At 36.5% G+C, this 27,704-nt stretch overlaps 1 protein-coding gene across 1 annotated transcript; it reads left to right on the top strand.

Annotated features, from left to right (window-relative positions):
* DSG4 (desmoglein 4) lies at positions 1 to 23,876 on the top strand. Its single transcript, XM_005517201.3, has 16 exons — positions 1 to 165; positions 6,849 to 6,884; positions 7,255 to 7,383; positions 8,045 to 8,200; positions 8,335 to 8,482; positions 9,376 to 9,539; positions 9,789 to 9,923; positions 10,582 to 10,767; positions 10,938 to 11,197; positions 12,175 to 12,317; positions 12,467 to 12,685; positions 13,857 to 14,339; positions 16,396 to 16,544; positions 17,025 to 17,085; positions 18,502 to 18,710; positions 20,182 to 23,876. The coding sequence occupies exons 1-16, from the start codon at positions 118 to 120 to the stop codon at positions 21,151 to 21,153; spliced, it is 3,498 nt and encodes a 1,165-aa protein (XP_005517258.2). The 5' UTR covers positions 1 to 117; the 3' UTR covers positions 21,154 to 23,876.
* The last annotated feature ends 3,828 nt before the right edge of the window (positions 23,877 to 27,704 follow it).

Raw genomic sequence — 27,704 nt, 5'->3', positions numbered from 1 at the left:
TATAAGGACATATACAGAGTGTCTTTTTAAATAGTCACCAGAGCTGGGGGGGGAGGGGAACAGGAACAGGCTGGTAACCATAACTCAGTTGGACTTGTTTCTGAGAAGTCAGATGCCATGGATTGGCTCCCTCACCGAACGGCTGCTTTTCTGTTCCTTTTGTTGGTAAGTCAGATTTTAAAACGATATCTGTAAACTCTGTGACTACGCCAGCTTCATCTTCCTCAGCAGAACATTACATTCTACAACATAAACTATTCCCCAAAAATATCTTGTGAAATTTACCATAAAAACCAAAGACCTGCTCATTTTAAACAGCACTTCTGAACATTTTATAGAATTAAATTACTTTTTCATTAAATGCTGACAAATGTTTCTTTCTAGACTTTCGGCGATCTGTTGATGTTCAAGATGTGACTTTCTATGTTTACTGCATGATTTTTCAGGCAAATATTTTCCGTGGCTGCTACTTAAAGGTCACAGTTATTAATAAAATGTTTATAATTATAAACATTTTAATGGTTGAATATAATTTGGTTCTATGTCTTTACTTTTTTATCAGTTGAGGAAATACCGGCTCCTAAAAAAATTCAAATCTCTTTTTTCTAAAATTATTAGCAAGATCACTTCAGAGCTGACCAAATCCTACAGCTGTATTCAAGAGAGAAAAAAAAATGACAAAATTTAGAGATCTCAATTAAGTAAAAGTCAAGACTTGGCCTATTATTTCTCACTGCAAAGGATTCCTGTGTTGCTGTGCACTAGTGTCTGAGCCGCCATGTGCTGAGCAAGTGAATGCATGATGAAAGTGTTGCTGTTTGGTTTTGTTTTTCTCACTGTAAAAGGCAAGTTGTGGCTACAGTCAAGTGGAATAGTTGTTCAATGTGTTCATCAAGGCATGGAAATTATCCAGAAGGGACTTAAAAAGGCTACGGGCGCCCTACTGCTCCTGCAATCTGATTTTTGTGTGGATTAATTTTACTCATCTGTGCTGACCTCTTGAAATTCGGTAGAGGTTTAAGGCCCAGAAGATTGAGAAGAGTAGGATTTCTACTATAGTTATGTCCTGTGGTTTTCATGCAATTTTACATTTTACACAGTGTATTACTATGCTTAAATGTTCGTTAACTTCTCATTACTGTCTTCTCTAAAAATGCTATAGTTTGAGAAAAAGTTTGTGTTATAGATTAAGAAATTCTAAAACCATTAAGAAAATACAATCCATTAATTTTATGTGACAGCTCTTCAATCAGTAAAGTAGAACTAATTAACACAGAGCAGCTGCCAAGCAAACAAGGGCAAAACTTGGCAAAAGCAAGTTATGGTTCGGATAAGTTTCTGCTTGTTCAAGGCAGCAGAGAGGTGTCTGAGACAGGCCTGTTGCACATCACACTAACACTTCTGGATTTTCATGAAGCACTAGTGACTATTCATTTTACTCAGTTACCTGGTGATGCACACTCCCAGTGTGTCGCAGTTCAAAAAGCTTGACTGTTTTATGTCTAAGATCTGCCCATTCAAAAGACATTTTGCTGCTTTACTTCTCTCAGCATGTGAAGCCATTTTCATTCTTTCAGTATATTGTTGTTAAAATTGTGAGTGATGGAGGGTAGGTGTTGGGTCAGAAAAAAAAGAGCGATTCTGAAAAATGCTGTTGTGTTTTGAGGACTAACAAATACTTGAACTTTTACTACCCAGAGGAAACCCTTGTTCTTGTTATGTGTTCTTCTGCCCAGCAATGCTCATGATGGCCTCTACAGCTTAATAGCATCTTTCAATGCCTAATAGAAAGGTGGCAGACAAACTGTCAAGATCAAATAAATTATAAATTTAAGTTTCCAGTTTTAGTGTATTCTGAAAAACAATTTTGGCTTTCAGCTTAACTAATCATTCATGAAAATCACCTGTCTGAATGGTGTGTCAGGTTAGTATATTGTTAATAAGTTGCATCAAATAAAATTACCACGGAGTTATACGTATTTTAGTACACTCCTGCACTTTCAAAAAAAAAAGAGAAAACTTTCCAGCCCTGAAACAAATAATTTTCTCTATGGATTTCACCATTGGTGGGACTGATTCTGCAACCCCTGCTCATGTGACTTCAAAGCCATTATTCTCATGAGTAAGGGAGTTCTGTTTGTGATACTAGCACAGACACGTTTTATGGAAATAACCTGTTTGATCAGGTATGACTCTTCTCCTGCCAGCTATCATGTGACAGCCAATAATTTTAAATTCACCACATCTCTTATGCACTTTTGTCTGGATACATTTTCCCATGTGTTATCTAGGCTTATTTTCCACCCCCCCACTCCTGTTGTTAGGCTATGGTTACACATCCTACTCATAACTTGATTGTACATAAAAATAGTCAAAAAGCTAAATCCTCTCCTTGTATATTCATATGAAACATCTGCCAGGATTGAATCAGGAACCTGCAGGTTCCTCTGCCAGATAAATTTGTTGTAGAAAGAGAAACTAAAGCAATTCCACATCCAGGAATTATCACCTAAGATTAGGTACTTAAACCTGCAGTTTTACATTCCTAGGTAAAATGGCTGTTAAGCAAACATGCATTTGCAGACAGAACACTCTCAGTCATATCAGAATTCAGGTTTTATTGAGGAGATTTATTGAGGGCACTTAGCATGACTAATTTGAAAAACTCAAATTTTAATGATAATGGCATACATCTTATATTGAAATTACTTTTCAGTTCATTTTTCTAATGATTAAGCTCAGTTACTCTATGGAAATGTATTGTATCTCCATACAATACAAGATACAATAGCAGAACAGAAACAATCTCAGTAGAAACTTCCTCAAAGTGCTCATTTAATTGAATAAACTTATTTTAAAATAAATAAAACTTCAAAGTATATTATTCTGCCTGACATGAGCATTGTCATAATTCTTGGATTATTCCTGTCATGATTGTTGAAACAGTAATGGATTCTCCATCCTGGCTGCAATTCAAAGTATTGCTAACATAGGAAACACCTGACCTCCTCTGAATTAGAAAACAAAATTCCAGAAAAATCTTTCCCTTTAAATTGGATGAAGTACATTCAAAAGTGACATATGAAAAGGTGAAGTGTAGAAAAAGAAAATCATGTTTCAATTAAAAAGTTTTCAAATGGCATATTTTTAAAATATGAGGGTTTGCCTTATATTTGAATTCTGCTTCTCATTATTTCATATGCACAGATGTATCATTTTTTTTAAAGAGATGCAGAATGAATAAAAGGGAAGGGTTCATTATTGCAACCCTTTTCTAGTCAGGGCTTTGGATGAGTAAGAAAGACGTAAAAGTCCCAAAACGCTGACAGTACCAGAGCTACCACAGCAGTCTGATGACTAACACAATACGTGTGAGTTCTCAGCACTCCTCCCATCCAGGCCAGCAACAATGCCACTGTTGACTTCAAAGAGAGAGAAGCAGATCCCATATGAATAATGCTGGGAAGATGTTAAAGGCGTGTTCAGTCATTTAGATTTGAGTAGGTGGGGGAGGGAGGATTCCGTAATTACGTATGATATTGCTTGGTACACAATTAATGATTAGTTAATTCTTGTTTGTAAATTGCTTTGAGGGTGCAAAGAATAATACACATCCTATGGGCCTAATTCTGTCCCCAGCTGCATCAGAATAAATCCAGAATAACTCCAATATGTCTCTAAGGTGTCATTTTGGACACAGAGTCCAGGTATCATTACAATAAAAGACAAGATTTCAGACAGAACACTGTGCAAATGACAAAAACCATAAACTTGTTTCCTGCCTGCCCATCTCCCAACCTGAAACAGAAACAGCTTGTGCAACCAGCCTCGAGATTCTCTGCAGCTTCCTTTTTTTCACTCTCTCAGAGACTAACAGGACAGCAAATCTTGGCATCATTCTGACCAGCTTGGCTACCCCAAGGTCCTCAGGATGCATCCCACACATTCCAGTGGCTCCTACTGCCTTAATTATTGTTTGTCCCTGTGTCTATGGAAAGTACTATACTTGAATAGTGGTTTAGAAAGGAATTTTTTTAACTACCTAGAAATTTGCTGGGGTTAGCTGCTAGGAGACAGAATTTATCTGCTGGAAATAGCACAAGAAATAAAAGGTTTGCATCCCTGATAAATATTAGAAACAGATAACTGGGTTAGGGGAAGACTTCTAACTGCTGGTGACAGGGGAGAATCAGAAAGTAGTTGGGGAGGTGGAGGAGCCTCCCTCCCTCTGGAACATGTAGGATAAATGTAACTTCAAAATTGTTCAGTTTTATCTGGTGAACTAGACATTTTTGCTGATGCCTGCTTGCCCTCCTTGCTATACCACAGCCATAACTGAGAGACATAACAAGCACAGCAACAAAGTTCATTGGATCAGCCTTTTCCAATAGTAACATGAACTGCATTAAGGAACTTTATTCAATTCAAGAATTCAAAATCTTTCATTACCAACAAGTAGCAAAATGGGGTTTTCCTTAGCTATCACAGGACAAGTGTGAAAATATAGGGCCTGAATTTACAATCCCCAACATCACCAATGGACAAGTTTCTGATGTTCCCATTTCTGGTGCTCAAAAGCAAAAGATGAGACTCCAGTGTAAAAGATGTATTTCTACTACTTTACTACTTTACTTTTACTACTAAAACAGAACTGCCTGTAGGCTGGAATCAAGAGGATTATGAATACTCATGTCCTTAAGTAATAGAATTCTTTACAGGTATGATTCTTATTTCAGAAAAACTCATAATAGTTTTTCAGAGTATGAGAGTGATGTGGGTGGGTGTGAGGTATTAGTCTCACTGTTAAGTAAAAGGATAGGCCACAGGATGCAGACAGCAGACAAGATTCACTAAAGTTGCACTGGGAGGTACATACCCATACTTTGCCGGGTCAAGACAATTGTTTGCATGCCAGAAGGGATTTCAGCCTAAGGGTGGAGAGGATTTCATTGTGCTCACCAAAGGAGGTGGGACAGACTGATAAGAGACGTTCAATTAGTGTTATTTCTGGTGGACCTCATCACTCAGGTTCTCTAGTGAGCGTATAGTCTGTCCTTCCTTTGACTTTTCCATGTCCCCCTGGGCTCCAAGGCGGGTTATAAAAGAGCAGGACTGAGCTCCCACTGGGGTGAGCAAACTTTGCTGTTCACATGGAGTCTGATATTGTCCCTTCTCTGAGATGAGGAAGGGAATGGCTGCACGTGAATTTGAACCCTACTACTGAAGCTGAAGATTTAAACAGTCATGAACTCAACATAAGTTAAAAGATGTGTTGATGTATTTAGCACAACATGAATATATTGTAGTGATTTTCCTGTGGAGTACTTTTCTTAATCATTTATGTCAACATCTTGCTCAAACAAACAAGGAAAAAAAAATCCTTACTCTAGTAAACAGTCAAAAAAATTCAAGCTATATTCACATCAAATGGGCAGATCCACAGTTTAAACTCCTTCACTGAGAAGCAGATTAAGGCATCCATTACAGGCCAAAGAATGTTTTGGGCAAAAACAGATAATTTGAAATATTGTTTTGTAAATGACAGATGGTGAACTTTTGCAGCATAAAGGCAAATGGGGAAAAGAGAGAGAGAGGAAAGAGGGTGAAGCTGCTGTTCATTAATCTGTTGCATGTAAGAAGTTGTCTTAACATGAAGTAAGTGGAAAAAATTCTGTATCCGTGTTCCAGTCTTGCCAGTATAATGCAATAAATTTGAAGTGAGGAAAGTCCCATGATGTAATGTAGGATAAAAGATTGTCACAGATTTTATCCAAGTATAACTGACATAAAACTCCACAGATAAAACACATCAGACAAAAACAAAACAAAAATCTATGGGAAATTATAGGGAAGTTAAATACTCATAACTGCAGCTGTTAACATTTGTTGAGAAAAGAGAAACACTGCCATAATTTTTGAGTCACCTGGATATTTTGTTTCTTCCAATGATGAATGGAACAAACATCCAGTCCTGCAAATGCCACATTCTTCACCCTATTGTCTGAAGAGAGCAGAAGCAGATCCTAAATTTGAAAGAGATGCTCTGTAGCAGGTATATTCACCAAGCAAACTCAATTTTCACACCTTATTTAGGAATAAAGTTAAACTGTGCCTTCTTCTAAATTGTGCTAATCAAGAAATTGAGGCTCCTCTCATTTAAATGTTAGTTTTAAAGTAATTACGTACTGCATCTGATCCTGCTACCTTTGTTTACTTAAGATTAGTTGCATAGCTGGGTCTCAAATCAAAACCTACTACACTCCAGGGAAATCTGCCTGAAAACTACAGGTGGGTTTTCATCTCACATTGAATCTCTTCAATCACACTGGGAAGTTCCAAAAAACCATTTTCATTCTTTTTGGTTAAATTACACCATTAAGTACTTCAGGCTTATTTTTGACTTTGTAAATAAGAAAAAAAAATATGGAAAAAATAAATTATTTAGGATAAATACTTTTCTAGTTTCCTAGAGAGTTTGGTAACAACTCTTGTAACCGCTTCCTTCTTCAGCTGCAGTGTTAAAAATCTGTGTGAAAGCTTTATTTTGAGGAAGATATAGCTTGGAAATTGCTCTGGCAAAGCCATTCAAACTCAAGGTTCTGTCTTGGAAGACAGAATAGATTTTGAAGGTTTTAACTGTCAAGGAATTCAGGTGCTGGATATAGAAAAAAAATAATTTCACAAATTCATTTGTGGAAATCTTGCAGCTGGATATTTCAAGCCTATTGCAATAGGCTTGAAAAAAGTACTGCTCCAGGCCTGCAGTATAGCCATATCTTGCAGCTGGGTTTTGCTTGCTACATTTTGCCTTGCATTTTTACATGCCAATTTTTTTATTGTTCTTGCAGGTACTCTTGGATTTCAGCACAGGATTTCATGTAGAGGTAATATATATTTCTTTGGAAAATGGTTTTCTGATTAAATGAAATGCAACAAATGAAAAAATTACATGGAAAATACTCAGCTAAGACACTTCTTAGCTTGAAGATTGAAAACATATTTAAATATTAAACAGCTGCAGGTAATAACCTGCTCACCCTCTCAAGAGAAATTCACCTAAATCTAAATTAATATCTCATACAAATGAGTAATTTTATAATAAACATACACAGTCATAGAATTTGGGACTCACAGACATTCAAAAAAGCAGATGGTCTACAAAAATCTCTTCTCTCCTTATTGTTGGAAATTATAATTGTCTGTATTTTTTTAAAATGGATTGAGGTCATATGATACTGGAACTTTCTGTCAAAGGTAAAAGAATGGGATGAAAATGGAATGGCAAGATGGAAAACCTTTAGAAGACAAAAACGTGAATGGATCAAATTTGCTGCAGCTTGTAGAGAAGGAGAAGATAATTCCAAGAGGAATCCAATTGCCAGAGTAAGTAGAAAGAAAAATACAGATATTCCCTGGCAAGGAAGTTTTCCCAAAGACAGGCTGATAAAAGCAGAAAGAGTTAAAAATAGGTATGCTTAGAGTAGTCAAAGCAAGGAATGTAGAATAAAAAAAAGATGATGCAACATTCCCAACTCTGCTGAGGCAGTCTCACAAGGTGAACCCATGTGGCTGCTGAGGAGTGACCAGAACACTGCCATGACTCTACTTGCCAGGCAGCTCCAACCAGTGCTTATGCTCTAGATCATGACATTTTTCTTCTCTCTCCCTCATCCCAAGAAACCCCTGAGCAGAAGTTCAAAGATTTTACATGACCTGCAGGAAACAGAAAAAAAATAAATACCTTCCTGTTCTCTCACTATGACCATGCCTTTACTGAGGTCCAGCCACAGTGGACCCTTGGAGGTTTCTCTCTCCAACTCCTTGACAGATTTAAGAGAAAGCCTATCCAGTCCTTAAGAGGAGATGGATGATAGGTTGACGCTTTCTAGAAGAGCTTTCCATTGATTCTGTCAACTGAACCTTGTAACAAGTGGTTGAGAAACTGAAGTTATATAGAATTTTTTACAGGAACTAAGAATAGGAGAAAAAACCCTGTAGGTGTCCTTGGTAAACTGGCATAAATTATTATTATTTGTTACTGCAGATCCGATCTGACTGTGAAGAAGACAATCCAATCACATACAGCATCTCTGGAGTTGGAATTGATCGTGCGCCCTATGGAATATTTGTTGTTAACCCAAGAACAGGAGAAATTAATATAACATCAATAGTGGATAGGGAAGTAACACCAGTATTTGTTGTAAGTACTTCCCTTTTTCTTTACCTTTATCCTGGATGGATCCAGGGTGGGGCAGACAACAAGATTGTTTATTTCAGATTGCTACTTTGCTTACTTAATTTCTGGATTTAAAACAAGTAAATCTCTTTGTTTAGATACGTTGCTTTGCTAAACACTCAGTGACGGGTGTTGATTTGGAGCCACCTCTTGAACTTCGAGTCAGAGTCCTGGATATAAATGATAACCCTCCTGTATTTGCACAAACTGTATTTACAGGATCTGTTGAAGAGAGCAGCATGGACAGTAAGTAATTATGCTGTGCCTTTTACAGTACTGCTAGTGAAGCTCACAGGATACAGTTAATATAAATCTGGGGTGCTCTTTCTGCTTTTCTTAGGCAATCGCATATATTGGTCAGGGCCGCTGCAGAAGAGGGAACAACAGATGCTTCTCCAAGTGCTATTTGAGCCAGGGCCTGGGCTAATTGCTATAAATTAAACAGCAATGCTTCCTTCTCCCTTTCCTCCCACACACGAGTGCTGCATGTTCCAGTTTCTAACCATACCATCATGCAAATTCTTTCAGATGTGAAAATGTAAAATAAATAATTTCATTCCTTCTCATTAGAATAAAAAATATCATTGCACTTACTTCCTTTGAGGGTACGTAAAACACATTTTCCCCATTTTTCTCTTTCAAATATTTGTACTTTTGGTCTGTGTATTTATAATTGCAGCAGAATATTATTAAATAACTCCATATTTAAGCTATTAAAATGGTTCTTTTTACCAAAAGTGCAGTAATCAACATTAGACATGCAAATAGCACTGAGGCAATGGTGCCTAACACTAATTTTCTTCTTTCTAGAAATTCTCATTTAAAGCTGTGATTCTTATAATCTCTACAAGCTCAGCACTTATTGTATTTGCATATTCCCCATGGTGATTTAAAGAAGTTCTGTGAAAGTCTGCATTATTCCTTCTGACTTTGATTTTTAATTCATTTAAAGTCATCAGCATTGTCAGAATCAGTACTACAAAACTAAACTTTTGGTTGTCTTTGTAAATGTCAAGGAATAGATAGCCTTCTGTCATTTTCATACACCATTTTAGTATTGTGTGGGGTTTTTTTGGTTTGGTTTTTGTTTGTTTGTTTGTTTTGTGGATTTTTTTTAATTATTATTTTTTTATTTTTAGACACATTGGTGATGAAAATCATTGCAACAGATGCAGATGAACCCAACCACTTGAATTCTAAAATTGCCTTCAAAATAGAGAGTCAGGAACCTTCTGGTCCACCCATGTTCATTATGAATAAATATACAGGAGAACTCCATCTTGCAAATTATCTTGACAGAGAGGTAACATTTTCCCTTCCAAAGCTAAATAACATGATGTTGTTGTGTATATGTGCTATGAGAGCAAGAAAAACATAGAAGAGAGAGCAAGGTTGTGGTTTTTACAAATATTAATAGAGAATTGCATGTTTTTTATGTGTCACAATAAAATGCCTAAGTCAAATTCCTGCCTTAGGAAATAGTAGCAAGCATGAGTTATTTATAAGATGCACAGATGGTCTTCTAACATGCTCATTTCTGTTTTTGTGACAGCAACATAGTAGCTACACTCTGGTTGTGAAGGCATCAGACCGGGATGGGGCTGCAGATGGAATATCATCCCTTTGTAGCTGTAACGTGAAAGTCATCGATGTTAATGACAACTTTCCAACTCTTGCTCAAAGCTCTGTAAGTTTCCAACAATAAAAGCAGCAACACTGATTTAAAACCCTGTTTAAAGGCCCTGTAGATAACAGAGCTCTTACTAACCCATAGAGAACTTTCACATTTACATGCTCCATGGGATTTATAGGGTTGTTCCCTTGAAGCATGCTCAAAATACAGTCACTTCTGCAACAATTCTGAGAACATACACATAGATTATTTTTGTATTCAGATATGTCAATCCTGACACTGTCAGGGCTGACTTCTTTGTATTCAGAGAAATTTTGTCATTCAGGTGTCCAGATTCCTGCAATATGGCCAGATTATATAGAATAACCCAATCCTTGGAAGATCATTTCTTACAGAAAGCACAAATCCTTTTCCTCTAAGATGCCCCTGATAACCTTGGAGGTGACACATCTTTTCAAATCTATAATCACAATCACAGTTTTCCCAGAGCACACTTTTTTTATTAAATTGACATGGACTGTGCTGAGAACATCCTTCAAAAGAATCTCTGCAGAGAGCTGTGTTTCCCTCACACACACACACATATATATATATACATATATATATATATATGTATATATGTATATATGTATATATGTATATATGTATATATGTATATATGTATATATGCATATATATATGTTTGCTAATAGGTATTTATCTGTCATTTCAGTTTTCAGCAAGCATTTCAGAAAATTCACTCAGTTCAGAACTGCTGCGAATACAAGCTCTGGATGCTGATGAAGAGTTTACAGACAATTGGTTAGCAGAGTTTTTCTTTATATCCGGTAATGAAGATAACTGTTTTGAAATTGTTACAGATCGAGCTACAAATCAAGGAATCCTTAGAGTAATTAAGGTATGGATAAATATTGTGATTCAGCTCTTGACTTAAAATTTTAAGTAATTGTTAACACAATTAAACAGGCAGTAAAAACACTGTCACTCAACCAATTAAAATAAAAAATACTTTTAAAATATTAAAGGATCTTTTATGTATGATCTAGTTCTCTGTGGTTTACCTTTTAGGAACTGGACTTTGAACATATCCGAAGTCACTCACTGATGATTGGCGTGAGGAATGTAGCTGCCTTCCACCACTCTGTTGCACATGAGTACCAGATATTTGGAACACCCCTCACAGTAGAAGTAAAAAATTTGATTGAACCACCAAGATTTCATCCATCTTCAGTTGTGTTTTCCCTGGCAGAAGGGGCAAGAGTGAATTATGTTGTAGGAACATACACAGCCATGGATGAGGACACTAGAACTATTGCAACTAATGTTGTGTAAGCTCTGCTCTGCTTTAAGTCCCTGGATGGAATAATTCTCTTGAGATTTCAATGGGATAAGGAATAGGTATTTTAAAGGATGCTTTAAAAAACAGTGTTCATTGATTAGCAATAGAAAAATGGCAATAGAATAGTACTATATAGTATCAAATAATATTATATATTATATAGTATTTTGTATTCTATATTATTATACGATAGTATATAGCCCATTTTTGTGATATAATGGCTTTTCATTCCTGACTACTTTCCTTAGACTTATGCACAAGATGAACAAAATATCATTTTTCTAACAGGCTGTAACTTAAGTAGACTAGAATAGGGTTGTGGGGTTTTTTTTTACTCAGCCTAAGAATGTTTTTTCTTGAAACATTTTCTGCAAGGAGGGAATTTGGTAGCAGCTCAAGAAAAGCAGGTAAAATATCCCAATAATCATCAATATTATGCAATCAGAATAGAAGAGGTCCCTGCTAGCTCATTCTCTAGTAAAACAAAAAATTTACACTTATTTCTCTTGAAATTAACAATGATAACAGAGACCATAATTTGATTTTAAGTGTATGTAGTAATAAATACAACCTATTTACAAATATTTGAAAAAAATTTCCTATAACACAGAAACGTGTCAGCATATACAACTGTAGAATGTTATAGGAAGAGCTGTGGATTTAACCATTGATATCAACAAGGGTTCTAGTAAAGGTTTACAGGATCCAGAAAAATTTTACTTTTAGACTATGATGCCACTTTCAAAATAAAATGGGCTTCTACACATTTGCTTTATTCCTAATTACTTTTCTAGTCTACTTCTTTTGGAGTGGACACGGATTTTGCTTGAACTGGGTAAAATACAATAGGATCTAACATAGCCTAAGAAAAATGCTAAGAAAAGTGCCAAATTTTACCTACAAGATAAATATGTAATACATATATTCGTAACATAATGCTGAGTATTTTTACTTCACCAAACACAGATATAGTATAGGACGCGATCCAGCTGCCTGGTTCAGAATCAACCAAAACACTGGTGAAATCACACTGAACAAAGTTATTAACCGGGATTCAGTCTACGTAGTCAATGGGCAGTACCAAGCAGAGGTTCTGGCTATCACCAGAGGTAAGAAAAGAGATTAAGTTTTCTGAAATAAACTCTTTCTATTCCAGATTTTTCTCAGTGTTTTTTCCCTGTTTCTAGTTCTCCAACCCTAACTGCATAATTTATATTATCAATATTCCCTCTTGATCACAAACATCTTCTTTTTACAGGGGTTCCTCGATATACTGCTACTGGTACTGTTGTGCTTTCAATAGATGGCATCAATGCCAACTGCCCAACTATTAATACTGAAATGAGGAAAGTATGTATGCATTCTCCATCAGTGATTATCTCAGCAAAGCATAGGGATGGCAATCTCTATGCTACCCCCTTTACATTCAGCATACATGGTGAACCTCAGACTACATGGATTATCAGACGAATAAATGGTAAATTAACCTACATTTTATAACAGAACAAATCATAGTAATAAGCTCTTATCTAAGATAACTTGTTAGGATGTTACTTTATTAACAAACAAAATACTTATTAGAATCTATTCAAATCTCAGTTAAATATGAATCTAAGAAGTTTGAAATAACTTCTAATTTGAATACATGCATGCATACATATACATATATTAGAATATTTAAATCAGAATTATTACATGTGTTATATTTTAAGGGAAACTGAAAATTTACTGATAAAATTAGAGCAGCAAGACTGTACTTTGAGTATAACTATGACAAGAGCCTTTATTGGTCTAAATATAATGAAGTAAATCAAAACGAGTAATTTGATAGTTTTTTATTTTGGTGTTATCTAAAATATCCTAAGCATGTAAAAAATCTCAAATTTGTTTATTAGAGTATAAAGTTACCAGTTACTTTTTTTTCACTCTTTTTTTACTTTTATGAGAAGCATATGAAAATGACAAATTAAGATTACAACTTTTTTAATTTATTGTACCAGTTATACATACTTGAATTTTAAAGAAAATTTAGTCAGTGCCCAGTGAAGCTTTGCCAGTTCGACATGACAAAATGATTAATTAATCAAATCCCATGCATTACTAAATGACAGAATTTGCATAATTTAGTGTATACATAGAAGACTACATTAAATGGCAAGTATCACAATTGCAAGTATTCTTGAGTCTCCTACCTGTCCTAAACAGCTGCAAATATGCATTTTTAAATATTTTAAACCTACTAGAAAACTTTCTGAAAAACATATATGAGTTCCTTGAGAGAGGAAAAAGAAATGCATAAAACTTTCAACTTCTATCTTTACCATTGTGCAAATAAAATTCAGGAAAAGCAGCAGTGGGAATAAAAAATTTAATTTTCCCCTTTTGTATTTCTCAAGTTTAGAAGTGATAACTAGACTGATTTGGCTCAGTTTTTGCAAGAAAAAAAAACAAGCATAGATGAGTATTATATGTTTCAGCTTTGAGTAAGTACTGTAGATGAATAAGTAATTGAAGTGCCTAAAAAGGGAACACTTTGTTTCATTCTGTTCTATGAATGTAATATACAAGTAGTATAGATTTGTAGAACACTTGCAGTCAATACCTTCATCCAAATACTTTTCTCTCTTTTTTCTTTTTCCCCCTCCAAGATTCATCTGCAGAACTAGTGGGCCAGAACATAGACTTTTACCTTTATAGGATCTATGTGGTTGTAAGAGATAGCCAAGGCCGGCGCTGTGCTAGACCACACATAATTCCTGTGCAAGCTTGCCAGTGTGACAGTCGGAATTACTGCACCAGTGGGGCCACAAGAATAATTATCATCGGTGGTGGTGGCAGCTCTGGTGGTGGCACTACTGGTGATGGTGGTGGGACTGGTGGAGGAGACCGAGAAGACGTAGGACAACAAGGTGGTAATGATTATGGTGAGGTTAGACCTGGAGGAGATTTTGAGGACCACACAGAGTGGCAGGGTTATACTGATGGCTACGATGGAGGTGAGGATGGATATACTGCCTCCATTGATGACGGTTACACTGGAAATGAAAATTACGGCAGACAACTGGAATCAAATACTACCCTTAGTGGTGCTGCCATTGGCCTGATGTTTCTCGGTGGATTAATATTTGTTTGTAAGTATAAAAATAAGAAAATAATTTTATTATTTTTCTAAATAATGTAAATAGTGCATTTTTTAATTCTTCTAAAATACCTTTTAAAATACCAGTTGGTTGTTAATCCATTGGTTTCTATTGGCCATTTGACACAGAAAAAAATTGTCTTTTAAACAAAAAGAATTTCCATAAATTTTATGTTATATACACATACATTTTTCATTTAAAATTAAGCATTTCCTTTCTGAGACTTGTTATCCAATTCTTAGACAGAGCTGTCCTGTCACTTACATTTTGCAATTTGTACTTCCATTACATTACTAAAAGAAATGAGCAAGTATCAGCTCCAAGCTGGGTATCAAAGGATCTAAAGATCTAAGATTCTTTTGAACTCAAAGCCAGATTTCAGTAATAGAACAATAAATCACAGATTTTGAAACTTTTGGCTACTCCTTCCAAACATTACATCTAATAGAAAAAAAAAAAAAAAAAAAAAAAGTACCATTTATGATAACAGGATCAAAACAGAACATTAATTAATTTGTCCTAGCATTCATGAAGAATTATGAGCTTCATGGACTCAAGTTAGAATTTATGCAAGCAATTATTTCTCAGACTACCACAATCATAGGCCATCAACCTTCTTTCATGGCCTGGGCATCAAGTAATCAACATCTAAAATTCCCCATTGCAGAAATACTGGCTACAAAACCTGAGGCAATTGATTTTCTTTCTCCCTGATTTTTTGAGGAGTTTGGTTCGAGTTTTGATCTTTGTTTAGTAGACATCAACAAACACAAAATTTTGAAGCCTCAAAAGGCTGTTCAGTTTGTAGTCCCCAGATGGTTCATCTTACAGGAGAGACTGTCTTTCTGCCTTTGGAAATCCCCCCTCATAGTCTGGAGTAAATGCGCCCTTAGTCGTGCTGTATGAGGCAGCACTTTGTACACAGTATAGTCCTTTCCCCTTTTCATTTCTCTTTGATGTTCAAGTAACAAGAGGGCTGGAGTGACTCTCCTACGAAGACAGGCTGAAAGAGTTGGGACTGTTCAGCCTGGAGAAGGCTCCTAAGGAAACTTTAGGGCAGGTTTCCAGTGCCTGAATAGGGCTTAGAAGAGAGCTTTTTACAAGGGCATGTAGTGACACAACAAGAAGCAATGGATTTAAATTGAAAGACAGTAGGTTTAGGAAGAAATTCTTTGCTGTGACGGTGATGAGACAGAGACATATGCTACCCAGTGAAGTTGTGGATGTCCAATCCCTGGAAGTGTTCAAGTCTGGTTTGGATGGGTCTTTGAGCAGCCTAATAAGTGGAAAGCGTCCCATGGCAGAGGGGTCAAAACTAAATGGTATTTAAGATCTCTTCCAACCCAAGTCATTCTATGATTCTATGAATTAATATTGCATTGCCTTTCTAAAATAAGCAGTGTTTTGATGTTGGCCATTACAAGCAATACAGTTGTTTGGGAAACCTGACTCACTCTACGTAAACATTTGGTGAAACTAGGGCTTGGAGTTTGCCCCTACTGCATTTCCAAATCAAGCATTATGTATATGTGAAAGTTGCAACTGGAGCCTTAGCCAAAGATCACTGTAGTCAGGTGGATTCTCCACCAATTCTCATATGTCTATTATTACTGATGTGTATTTATTTTCAATTACAAAACTTGAAGAGAAAAATGTATGCTTATATATCAGGAAAGAATAACACTGAATGCTATACATAGCAACACTGGTTCGGTTTGTTTTATTTTCATATGTATGCAACTTATATTGGTTCAGCTGAGATAGATCAAAGTCTCTTCCCAGGTGTATAAGCATAAATTTGGAGTAACAGCCCCACCCCTCTGTTGCTCTGCTATAACTAGAGGTACAAATTATTCTGAATTTCCAAATACAGGCATCTCCATAAGCAGCTAATGATTCTGAAAGTCAGACTTAGAGGCTGCTTGGTTAGAAATATTTTGAAGGCATATTTTCAAAAGTTCATTAGCACCTGCCCTCTGGTGAGAGCAGCTACTCCTGTGAGGAAGAGATATCCTAAATCCTTGTTTCTTATTCCTTTCCTGTTAAGTGATTCCAATTTTGATGTCAATGAGCGACTGTTGCGGCTGTGGACCTGGCGCTGCAGGTGGAGTTGGAACTGGATTTGAACCTGTACCTGAATGCACAGAAGGGGCAATTCATCCATGGGGAATAGAAGGTGCACAGCCTGAAGACAGGGTCAGTACATCCCATGTTTCTAAAACCAGAATTCATACTTAGAGTGAACCCTGCATTTGACTATAAATAGTGATAGTAACACTGTGTCATCTAAAACCAGTCAGGCATTGTCAATAATTGCCAGGCAGATATGAAAGATGATTCTTAATTAGCATTCACTGATGGGGTTTATGTGTTTTAAGCAGTGGTCAGTTTGACACAACAGTTTGGTGCCACTGTTCTTTCAAATAAGCATAATAACTAGCAAGCTTCTTCAGTGCAAGTTTAGGAGAAGGGAACACAAATCAACTTCACTGATCATGGTTTGTGTTGGCAAGGAAAAAAACTTGTCTTTTGTTTGTTTGTTTGTTAATGGAGATGGTGATAATAACTATCATTAACAGTTTAGACTGCTAATTCCTTAACATAATTCACAAAGTCTTGGTCTTCATATGGGAATTTCAAGGTAATCATTCAAGGAGTCAAAATGTTGTTTTCCAGGATGTCTCGCACATTCTTGCCCCAACAACCACTGCAGGAGGTGATTTTGGTGAACCTTCTGGTAAGCAAATCCTTAAATCTTCTATGCTACGCTGTCATAAAGCTGTCTTCCAGAACTTCATGCCTTCAGATTCATGGAGTCCTTTGGTTTCCCAGCTATATAACTCAGCCCTTTCAATCTCACATCTGCAGATATTAAAACTCATGCTGGTAGGACCTCCAGTATGAATAAAAAGTCTGTGGTTTGAGCTTTTGAGCAGATTAATTTCTGCAAACTACACTTATTTTGAAATATCTGCCAAGGCTTTCAAATCCCAGGCAATTTTTCTTAATCAGCACAGCTACTGAATGGAGAGCCTTTTCAAAACACCAGTTTTAGCAGAAATCAATCTTTAGCCAGAATATTATTTGCTTTCATAACTTGGGTAAAATCTTTAGCTCTTCCCAGTTTCCTGCTTCCCACAAGGGAGCATGTCAAGTAGCTAATTAATTACTGACAATTTGTGTGTTAACCTAGACAAGCTGATACATAACACAATAAATGTATTCTTCTGAGATAAGGTTCCTCCAGGAATCCAATGATCATAGAGAATAAACTCAGCTGTGCAGTGCCTCTTTCTCCTTCTCCCTCATTCCTTACTTCAGAAGAGGAAGGAAAGATGCTGGCACAGATCTATTTGTACTAGCTTCTGACAGGAAGAAATGTTACTCTGCAAGACAACTTCTCTGCTATTTATTATACAAGAATGTTCTCAGATTTCTCATTTCATCAAAAATGAAAAAGATAGATAATTTAGCCTATGTTTCCCAATCAAACCATAGTCAAGACTACTGTATGCAATTCTTTTATTATAATATGTGCTGATCATTAGTAAAATTATTTCTTTGTTATCATGTATTAAAAAAAACAGCTAAGATAAAATCCTTTAAGTATTACTTTATAACTTATTTTAAAGACCATTCCCATTCTGGATTATAAACTGGTGGTTATTATGATCCATTGTTCTTCTCCCCTAAAAAATTTCACTATTAGAAAACATAGAAGTAGTTAAAAAACTGTTTATTTTCTAAATGTGTAAGGGAAAAAATTTCAATGCCAATATGATCACAGATACGCATTTATGTATTTGCATAGATAAACATCTGATTTTCTAACACAAAGCCCATGACAGCATATATATACACTAGACAGAACAATCTTTCCAGCCAATAACAGAATAAATCACTGATTTTCTAAAACACATGAGCACATGCTGCCTAGCCTCAGGAATAAAATCAAGTGCTCAAGTGTCATTAATATGTATGTATTTAATTATTACTGCAGTTTCAATGTTTGGTACCTGTGCATGTACCTGTGACTGAAATTGCTCTAAAATATCTCTAGAAAATCCATAGTGTCATTATAGCATTTGTAAAAACAACAATTTGTGTGTAAGGTTTTGCAGAGCACAGGAAGGATATAGTTTTCTGTTTTCAGATATATATAATAACACGTATGGAGGAGGTGGAGTGGTAGCTTCTGGTGTTGAAGAAACTACAGGTGTTGGCTATGGCACTGGTACTGGCTACGGAACAGCTGGAGGAATTTCTGGAACAGGGGAAGCAAAAGGGTCAATTGGAGGAACAATAAAAGAGTATCGAGAAGGAGGAGTGAACATGGCCTTCCTAGACAACTACTTCTCTGAGGTAATTAGTTGCTATTCTTTGAGTTAGATCTGTCAGCATGCTTCCTGTTAGAGTCTCCTTCCCAGGTTACATGGTGGAAATCCAAATTAATTCTACTCAAATTGAAACTTCTATGATGTAAGACTGCTGTGAGAGCAAAGCTGATCACACTGGTAGCAGTACTGACTTTGAGCTGCTGCCATAGTAGATGGATTGTTCAACATCCTTTTTGTAAAATTGGTGGAAACACTGAAGGTAGGGGTAGGAAACAATTAAATGATTTAAACTTCCTAAGTACCCACTAAATTTATGTATTTTCCACCTTTCTCAGTGTATAAATTTATAATACCTTTTTGGAGTTGTTCACTCCTACTTCCTGTACAGCTTGTTTCATGAACTAATTTTAATCCTTAAGAACTTTAAACATCAGTTTTTGCTTATTTTTTATTGCCATTTCTGCTCCCTAAAAGACTTGTCAACTACCAGTGGCACTGATAATGCAGTTTTTCAATTGACAACACCTTAATGAGCCTTTACATATGGGATTAAAAATGGTATGGAATTTACATGATTAATGGTTTCATGGGCTATATTTTTATTCATATGCATGAACTGTGAGGCATAAATGTTATAACTGCATGTCACCAAAATATCAATTAAGATATAAGGATTGCTATACTACAAATACAAGGTTCAGCAGAGGAGAGAACAGAGCAGTCCTGACATCCTGAGCATGGATTTCTCCCAGACTGCAATCTTCTTGCCTATTTTTGTTAGGAAGTGGCCTGGACCACTACATATTAATAGTCTGCCAGCCATAGGCTCCACATACTGTTCCTGCTATCTTCCTGGACCACCTGAATCCTCAAACTCACTGACTCTCCCTCCCAGGCCTCCCATTCCATTCTTTTTCTGCTTCCTCCAACCTCACTCTGCACTCACTTTAAATTCTCCTCTTTCCTGCCTGATCTCCCTGCAATGACCACACCAGGATCCCCAACACCATCCCCAGTTGGCAATTTCCTTCTTGCTCAAAATGGACTTCCCTCTGGACTCACCAAACCTCCCCCACTGTGGACAATCTTCCATCCCATCTCCTCTTTCCTGGTCTCTTCATTTCTCCCCTTGCCACCCTGCTTCACTCCTCTTCCCACCAGTTTGTTCAGACACCGCTGCCCAAAGAAGGCATCAGTTTGCTTGTCCCTTTTGCCCCACAGACAGAGCCATTGGTGACAGACTGAATTCAAAATGTTATGTGTTGGCAGAAACAATAAAACACAGTAATATTTAAATAAACTTATTTCAAGGTTAAAAAACGTTGAAGGTATAGTCTGTTCTGTTGATGTCCTGTTTTTCAGGTTAGCTGGGCCTTACTGTGGTTAGGGAAGCTTTACTGTGGTTTGGGAGCTCATGGTTAAAAACCTGACAAAATTCACTCTGTTCTTCTGTTCTATTTTTTTCTTTTTCATTTTTTTGTTTTTACAAACTCCAGAAAGCATTTGTGTATGCAGATGAAGATGAAGGTCGGCCGGCAAATGACTGCCTATTAATTTATGATCATGAAGGAGTAGGTACTCCTGTTGGCTCCGTGGGTTGCTGCAGCTTTATTGGAGAAGATACAGATGAAACGTATTTGGACACATTAGGACCAAAATTTAAGACCCTAGCAGAGATCTGTCTAGGCAAAGAGATTGAACCTTTCCCCGATGTCAACCCACCCTGGCCAGGCATCAACATTCCCTTCCCCAGCCCTGAAAGTGATCTAAACCTGCCGCCACCTGGCACCACCATCGTTGTCAATGGAAGTGCACCTATGCCTCCTCCAGCTGGCACTACGACGGTTGTTACTGAAAACACCTACACGTCTGGGACAACCATACAGCCCCCGAGGCCAATGCCGGATCCCTTGCTCCATGGCAACATGACGGTGACCGAGACCTACACCTCCGGCTCCCCCTCTCTTTGCGTTGACCCTCTGCGTGCATCCAACGTCGTCGTGACAGAGAGGGTTGTCGGGCCTGCGTCTGCCTCTGATTTGCGTGGCATGCTCGATATCCCCGATCTCACAGAGGGCTCCAACGTTATCGTCACGGAAAGAGTAATCGCGCCTAACTCCCGACTCCCGGCATCTCTGAGCATTCCTGATTTGGTAGATGGGTCAAATGTGGTAGTGACAGAAAGGGTGTTCAGGCCTGCCTCCGGTATGCCGGGCAGCCTAATAAATATTCCCTCAGAGTTATCCAATACCCACAATGTGGTGGTCACAGAGAGAGTAGTGTCAGGGTCTGGGATGAGCAGCCTGGGAGGAACAAGCCTGGGAGGAGCAAATCTGGGGGGCCTGAGCAGCACGAGTCAGATGCTCAGTGCCGACTGTCATCTTGGCCAGGGAATGGGCACAGCATCTCCAGGCACCTCCCGGAGACGAGTGACAAAGTACAGCAGCATGCAGTACTCCAGTCAGTAAGGCCTCTGCTGGCACCCCTTCCTGCTGAAATCACTATTTACACCGACACTCATTAGCTGCCACCCATCAAGAATATTGTTATTATTTATAACTAAGAAATAGCGCTAAAATTTCAGGGATTCCTGCTTGTGTGAGGATCTCTGATGGGTGCCCCATTTTGAGGTCAAATGCAGGACTTTGTCAGTGAAGGGAAAATAGAAGTTAGCTTTAAATTTACTTCTTTCTCTCCACCTAGCACTGCAAGTGTATAAAGAGACTAGTATTTTTGGAGAGATATCTAATGACTGAGGAGTGCAGTGAGAGGTCCATCCTTGCATGCACACAGTACCAACATGAATTGATGTCTTTCAAAAGCATGTTAAAATACTGTGCAGCTGAGTGATCTCTCACAATAAGCAGATTTGTGTTAATAGGCCCTCACTGACAAGAGAAGAAAAGAATGTATTTAATAATTAGTCAACTCAAGACTAAATAAGCACTTTCAAACGCGTCATTTTACTTTGCATGTAATTCAAGAAGCGCTACAAAACGGCACTTTCAACCATTTCTCCTACCACCAACCATAGTTATAAATAATAATTATATGAACATAGTGCACTTCCATTGCTATCTGAAGTTCTCAGTAAACAAACACCCTAAAACAGCCTGCCATGCTGATCCTGTCATGGTGAGGAGCGATCCATCGCAGCTGGTGCTGCCGCGTTGACAGTCACCCAGGAAGATGTTGGCTTCATCCTTTCTCCACTGCCATTACAGCTTTGCTTAAATCTAAAAGGACTTCAGTGACAACAGGAACTCTTAGTCAGATTTTTTTGCCAAATTATGACTACCATTTAAATCACCAGTGTCAGGTTATATTAAAAGGGCAATAATATATTATGCCAATTCTTGTCTCAAATACTGATAAGACAAGAAAATCTTGGAAGCTTTGGGATGTGAGGAGGCAATAGCAAGTATTGTATTACTGACACTCGTAGCTGAAGTCTTCCTGAAAAGAATAAAAAAACTTGGAAGCAATATAAATTTGCTAATAAGCAATGTGGAGAATTTTTATTTCTTATGTCAATGTATTTTGCATTGATATTTTGAAAGTTTATTTGAATGTATTAATTGAAAAAGTCTTTATGAGTCTATAAACTTAATTAAATCTGGCTTTTATTTTCCCACAAAAACAGCTCTACTGGACTCTGTTATTCTAATAATACCTTAACATGTCTTAAAATGTGATCTGAAGGAAAAAAATACTGAAATATATCTTCTATCTCATTTTACTTCTGTATCATATGTATAGTAACCATAGCATACCCAATATTGCTTCAGTGTAAATAAAATAGAGTTATAGGGAGGACTAGCTTTTTTTGCTAGACCACCAAATCAGTAGTTTCCCCACAAATTTTGCTTCTTTGGCTTTGACAGATAGGTTGTTGAAAAGTTTAAGAGTTGTCTGTGAACCTCCCACTCTATAAAATGGAAAAGAAACTCAGTTGTGTATCCAAACTTACATAAGTAGGGATGGATGACCAGTTTCTGAGCCTGATGCGAAGAACGGCTTTTTAAAAGATGTTTTTGGAAATGCAGCTAGATCTGCTGTGAACAACAGCCTGCAGTGCCCCGAGTCGGTGCCACTGTCAGCATCAGCAATCCCCAGGAATCATGACCAAATCCAAGCCTACCTCCAGGAAAGGTCCCTTCCATACCTTCAGGTTTTTTTCTACAGCAACTGAGCATGCCAGATGCTCTCCCAATAAAATCTGATGTACTGCTGGTTTTGCTTCTATCGGTAGGCTTGATCATCATCTTAAGTATCAGTAAAATTGCATTGACTTCAAAGGGATTAGTCTTTCCTATAAGTTATGTACCACCTGTAATTATGGTTCCTGGAACCATTCTTTAAAGAAGGAAAATAAGTACTAATATATGAAGCTATATCCTTTTTCATCTGGAGAATTTGTGCAGAAATTCACTAAAATGCTGATAAACTCCCTTTCATTTTTAAAGTAAATCACCTGTTTACATTAAAAAAAATATTTTAAACATGTATTACTATCTGACATATAAAAAGCCTATGCAATACACCCAAACCCCACTAGACAATATTTTAATGTAAAAAAAAAAAATAAGCCTAGTGTAAATATTTCCATAATCATCTTAGGCAAATCAGAAATATTTTTCTGAATTGTGTTCAAAGTAATGAGAATAGTCTTCCACAGCACATGCCAAATTCCTTGAAAAGGAATGCTGCGTGAAGTATGAGTGTCTGAACAATGGTCTCTTGCATGTCTAGAAATAGGGGAAGAATGAATAGAAAAAAAATAGATAAATAGAAAACTAATAGAGAAATAGAGAAAAAAATGTTGTTTCAAAGGACAGATTTTGGTTATGTGGTGGTTGTCTGCTTCTAGTACTATCTTTTACCAACTTTTATTATTAATTATTATAATACAAGTATTATGATACAGTATTATAATACAAATTGTAATACAATTTCTTTAAATATTTTTAGCATCTTTTAATATTGGTTTCTCACAACAAACAGCAATTTCATTATCTAGTTCACTTCTGAATGTTAACTCTTATTGCTGTGTAATTTTTACAAACTTCCTAAAAATTGTTTTCTCAGTGAATTGAGGATTCTTTTACCAGTTACTACAAATTGTGGAAGAAAAAAATACATGTGAAGATGTAAACAAATACTTGGTTCATTAAAAATTCTGTTCAAATTATTTTTCTAGCTTCATTGTTTAAAATATAGCATATAGTTTACTTCAGGATAGCAGACATTAGCTTATTTCTTTTCTTCCAGCTGTAATTTAAAAGCCTGTTTGCTGTCTTACCTTTAATTGTATTGTTTAACAATGAAGAAGGAATGGTTTTCAGGGAAGAAAAACAGTAGTGATATCAGTTCTACTCTACGCCATTCAAGAAAATTGCTCTTACTTAAAGTCAGCAGCATGCAATACCAAGTGCATGTCTTGCTTCAATTTTTTATTTTTTTTTAACTCGGGTTTATTTGGGAATAGGATCCTACAGCTTTAGACAGGCTCTTTGAGACCTTGGCATGATGAGAAGTATACTGACATGGAAGAAAACAGAGCCACAAGCTGAGGGCCTTGTTAGATTTCTGTCTTAGGAACACTCTCAATTTGAACTGCAAGTCTCCATACCTTTTACTCTGTCCTAATTCTTTGGTAATAAATAACACTTTTAAACTGTTGTGAGCAGCATTTACTATGCACAACATGAAAAGGCCACACAATTTAAGCAACAATTAAAAAAAATTCCGCCATTTTGCTTGAATTAACATAACTGCATAATTCAAATGCTCCTCACTACTGAGTCACCAAATGCATCATTTTAATTTTATTTAAAATATAAGTATTATTACTATGGGCTTGTGTTTTCATAAATAAAAATATTAGAGATTTGTTTGTAATAATTTCTGAATGGCACTGAAAAAATACAATAAATGATCATTTGGAACATCATGTTTTACATAGAGTGGCTCAAGATTTTTATTTTTTTTTCCATTTATCAGTGGGAAATACAGTTTCCTTAAACTGATGGGGTTTTTTTCAGAAAAAAATCTCATTCTTTCATGACAAAAAAAAAAAAAAAAAAAAAAAAAACAAGAAACAGGTCTTGATTTAGAAAGTCAGGTCATTCCAAACCAAAATAATTTCATGTGTTAAATTGACAAGAATATTTTATTTCAAATTGTCAAGCAGAAATGTGTGTCAGGTCTCACAAGAATTTACAGTACAATTTCCTCAACCCATCATTCTCTGCACTGTTCTCTGTCTTTAGACAGCCTTTTCTGTGATACCCTTTTCTCCTGCAGCTCTGAAAAAGTGCTTCAGAGGAGCTATAAATTAATGCTGGACTACAAACCACAGAGAGAAGGAGAGCAGAAGTCTCTAGAAACCCAGTATTCGGGCAGCACAGGCACCACAGGTACATTCACTGCATACTGGTCAAAATGAGCTGAACTGAGGGAAAAGCACTTTGGTTCTAAAATTTCTTTGTAATGTTCCAGACCAGTGCTCATGATAATAATTATTGTTTGTACTGAGATATTTTCAAAAAGTTTTATCTGAACTCCATAAATTACTGCTTTTAAAAGAAATATTATGTATTAAGCAAATATATAATCTGTGATTTTATTTTGCCTTAACACTGACATATTTTTTCTACAGTTTCATACAGAATGATTATTGGCACTCACACATATTTCAGATAATGATTTAAGTATCTTTTCAGGAAGTCAGAAGAAAAAAATTGTCCATCTTCAAATTTATAGCAACTTTGCTATCAGTCTGATGATACTACCCATTCCAATGCAACAAAGATAATTTATCATTTATATTTTGTGTATTTAGAACCTGTCTAAACAGAAATGAACCAAAATTGTGTTACACAACACCAGTTTTTATGCTCAAGAAATTCTAGTTTCTATAAACAATGTTATTTCATATTCCAAGTGCACTTAAAATTTATAAAAACGAGAATAATGTCAAAATTACAACTGATGTCAGTTTTGGATGCATATTTGACCAATTGCTAAACAGCATCATGTAATTCAGCATACAGTGCAATGAGTTATGATATAGAACATGATGATAACTTAGGAAATGATAATTTAGGAAACAAAAGCTGCTCAGTTGACATCCATCATGTACCCCAATTATTGATGTTCATCATGTGCTGTTTGGCCTAACTGCAAATTTAGATATTTACCTGCTTAATCTTTTTATTTTTCATACTCTTTGGAAAAGCTCTAAAAAAAAAAATAAAAAAAAAACATATATTATTACAGGCTTCCTTCCAGCTCCTTCATTAAAGATTTTTTTCAAGTCAGTCAAAATCTAGGTAAAACAAACGGTAATTTTGTACCTGCAGGCTTTGATTTTACAGTGATCCAGTACCAAAGAGCTAGGTGAAGGTCTGTTCCTCTGACAGTCACTGCAGGCACAGGTTGTCAGGGAGGTGAATTGTGACACCAGAACCAGACTCAAGAGACAAAGGCTCCCCAGGATTCCCTATAGGATCTTGGTAAGTTGTTTAACATTTCTGAATTTTCAATACATTGTCTTTGAAAAGGGGAATTGCAGCTTAATCTCTTCCCCTTAGGAATATGATTACAAATTCATCAATGATTGAAAAATGCTCAGGTGTTAAGGTGTTTTGGTAACCCCCATAAATACATTGTCAGTAATGTGCCTGAAGCACATATGCAGAGGGACATCTCGAGTCTTTGATGCTAAATGTCTATTTTAATGAATGCTATTTGACTGTAAAATCCACTCAAGATCAAAAGTTTGAATATAAATAGCAAAATAACAGCTATCGAACATGCAAAATTTATAAATACTAGCAGGAAAGTAATGCCTTTCTTGTGCTGTACATCTGACTTTTATCTTTGTGACCTTCCTAGTTAATATATTACTGAATAAAAGTGACCATGGTAAGCTGTAAGTGCAGCTAGAGCCTTAGATAGGGACTGGAGAAATTCATGTGTAACAGGTCAACAAATACAAACTAAATAGCCCCATCTGGGTGAGTACTAGGGGATGGACTGCAAACAGTGTGCAGGCTTGTACACACTTCCTAAATGGCATCTCCTATTGCCATTCTCAGAGACAGAATGAAAATAATCCCCATTTTTATTCTGAGTCTTATTAGTTCTGCTCCACTGTCATGTGAGGGCTGCTCTACATTTGATTACACCTAAGTTGAGAGTTTAAACTAAAAATTCAGCAGGATTTCCAGGACTGAAAATAGTTTTCTTCATCACCTTTGGAAAGCTGTCTGGTCTCAGTTCTGAGAGACTGTCTGGGATTCACAGTTCTTGTGGAGGAATCATCTGAAAGCATCTGAAACAAGTAAGTCTTAATGGAAAATTGTCAGTCAACACTGATGTTAGCCAATATGGTTTGCACATTCATAGATGTGTAACCATAAGGGAAAAATAAAAAAGAGAATGCAGCCCTTGGGTTATTTGGGATTTTTCTTTTTTGCCATTTAAATCAAAATATATTTTGATTGAACAGAATATCAGTGGTCTTGAAGTGGTGGGATATATATCCTGTAACCATCCCACACAGTAGTGTGCACATCCATGGCCCTCTCTGACAGAAGTCTTACCAGAGCCAGCTCTTACTTTGTTCTATCACCATTTGTGATTCACAGAGTAACTCACTTGATATGTTAAGCTCCTGAAAGCAGAGTTTATTATTTCCTCACTTATCCTGAAAATCCTTTGTTATTTAATTTAGCTAAGATTAAAGTATGTTCAGGCCTTGTAACACTAATATTTGGTGACAGGCATGAGTCTTTTTCACAGCATTGCTTCTTTCCACTTTTGTCATCAAGTGAGCACTCTTAAACACTTTAAAACCCTACAGTATGAACATAAATAAGTGAAGAGTGAATCTAGGATTCAAAGTAAAGCATACAAGCAATATTCAAGAGAACAGGGGCCAAGGTGCAAAGTTCATGTAAAACTAGGCAACATGGCAAATTCTTAGAAATACATATTCTTGTTTTGATTTGTA

This window comes from Pseudopodoces humilis, chromosome 1, assembly GCF_049639895.1.
Source record: "Pseudopodoces humilis isolate 2021_Gansu_Grassland_sample_001 chromosome 1, ASM4963989v1, whole genome shotgun sequence".
In the NCBI taxonomy this organism is placed as follows: Eukaryota; Metazoa; Chordata; class Aves; order Passeriformes; family Paridae; genus Pseudopodoces; species Pseudopodoces humilis.
This window is presented reverse-complemented; position numbering and strand designations above follow the sequence as displayed.

Coding starts and splice junctions, on each gene's coding strand:
- DSG4 (XM_005517201.3), top strand. CDS start 118: ATGGATTGGCTCCCTCACCGAACGGCTGCTTTTCTGTTCCTTTTGTTG. Junction 14,340..16,395: donor CGGTGGATTAATATTTGTTT/GTAAGTATAAAA, acceptor TTTCCTGTTAAG/TGATTCCAATTTTGATGTCA. Junction 17,086..18,501: donor TGATTTTGGTGAACCTTCTG/GTAAGCAAATCC, acceptor TTCTGTTTTCAG/ATATATATAATAACACGTAT.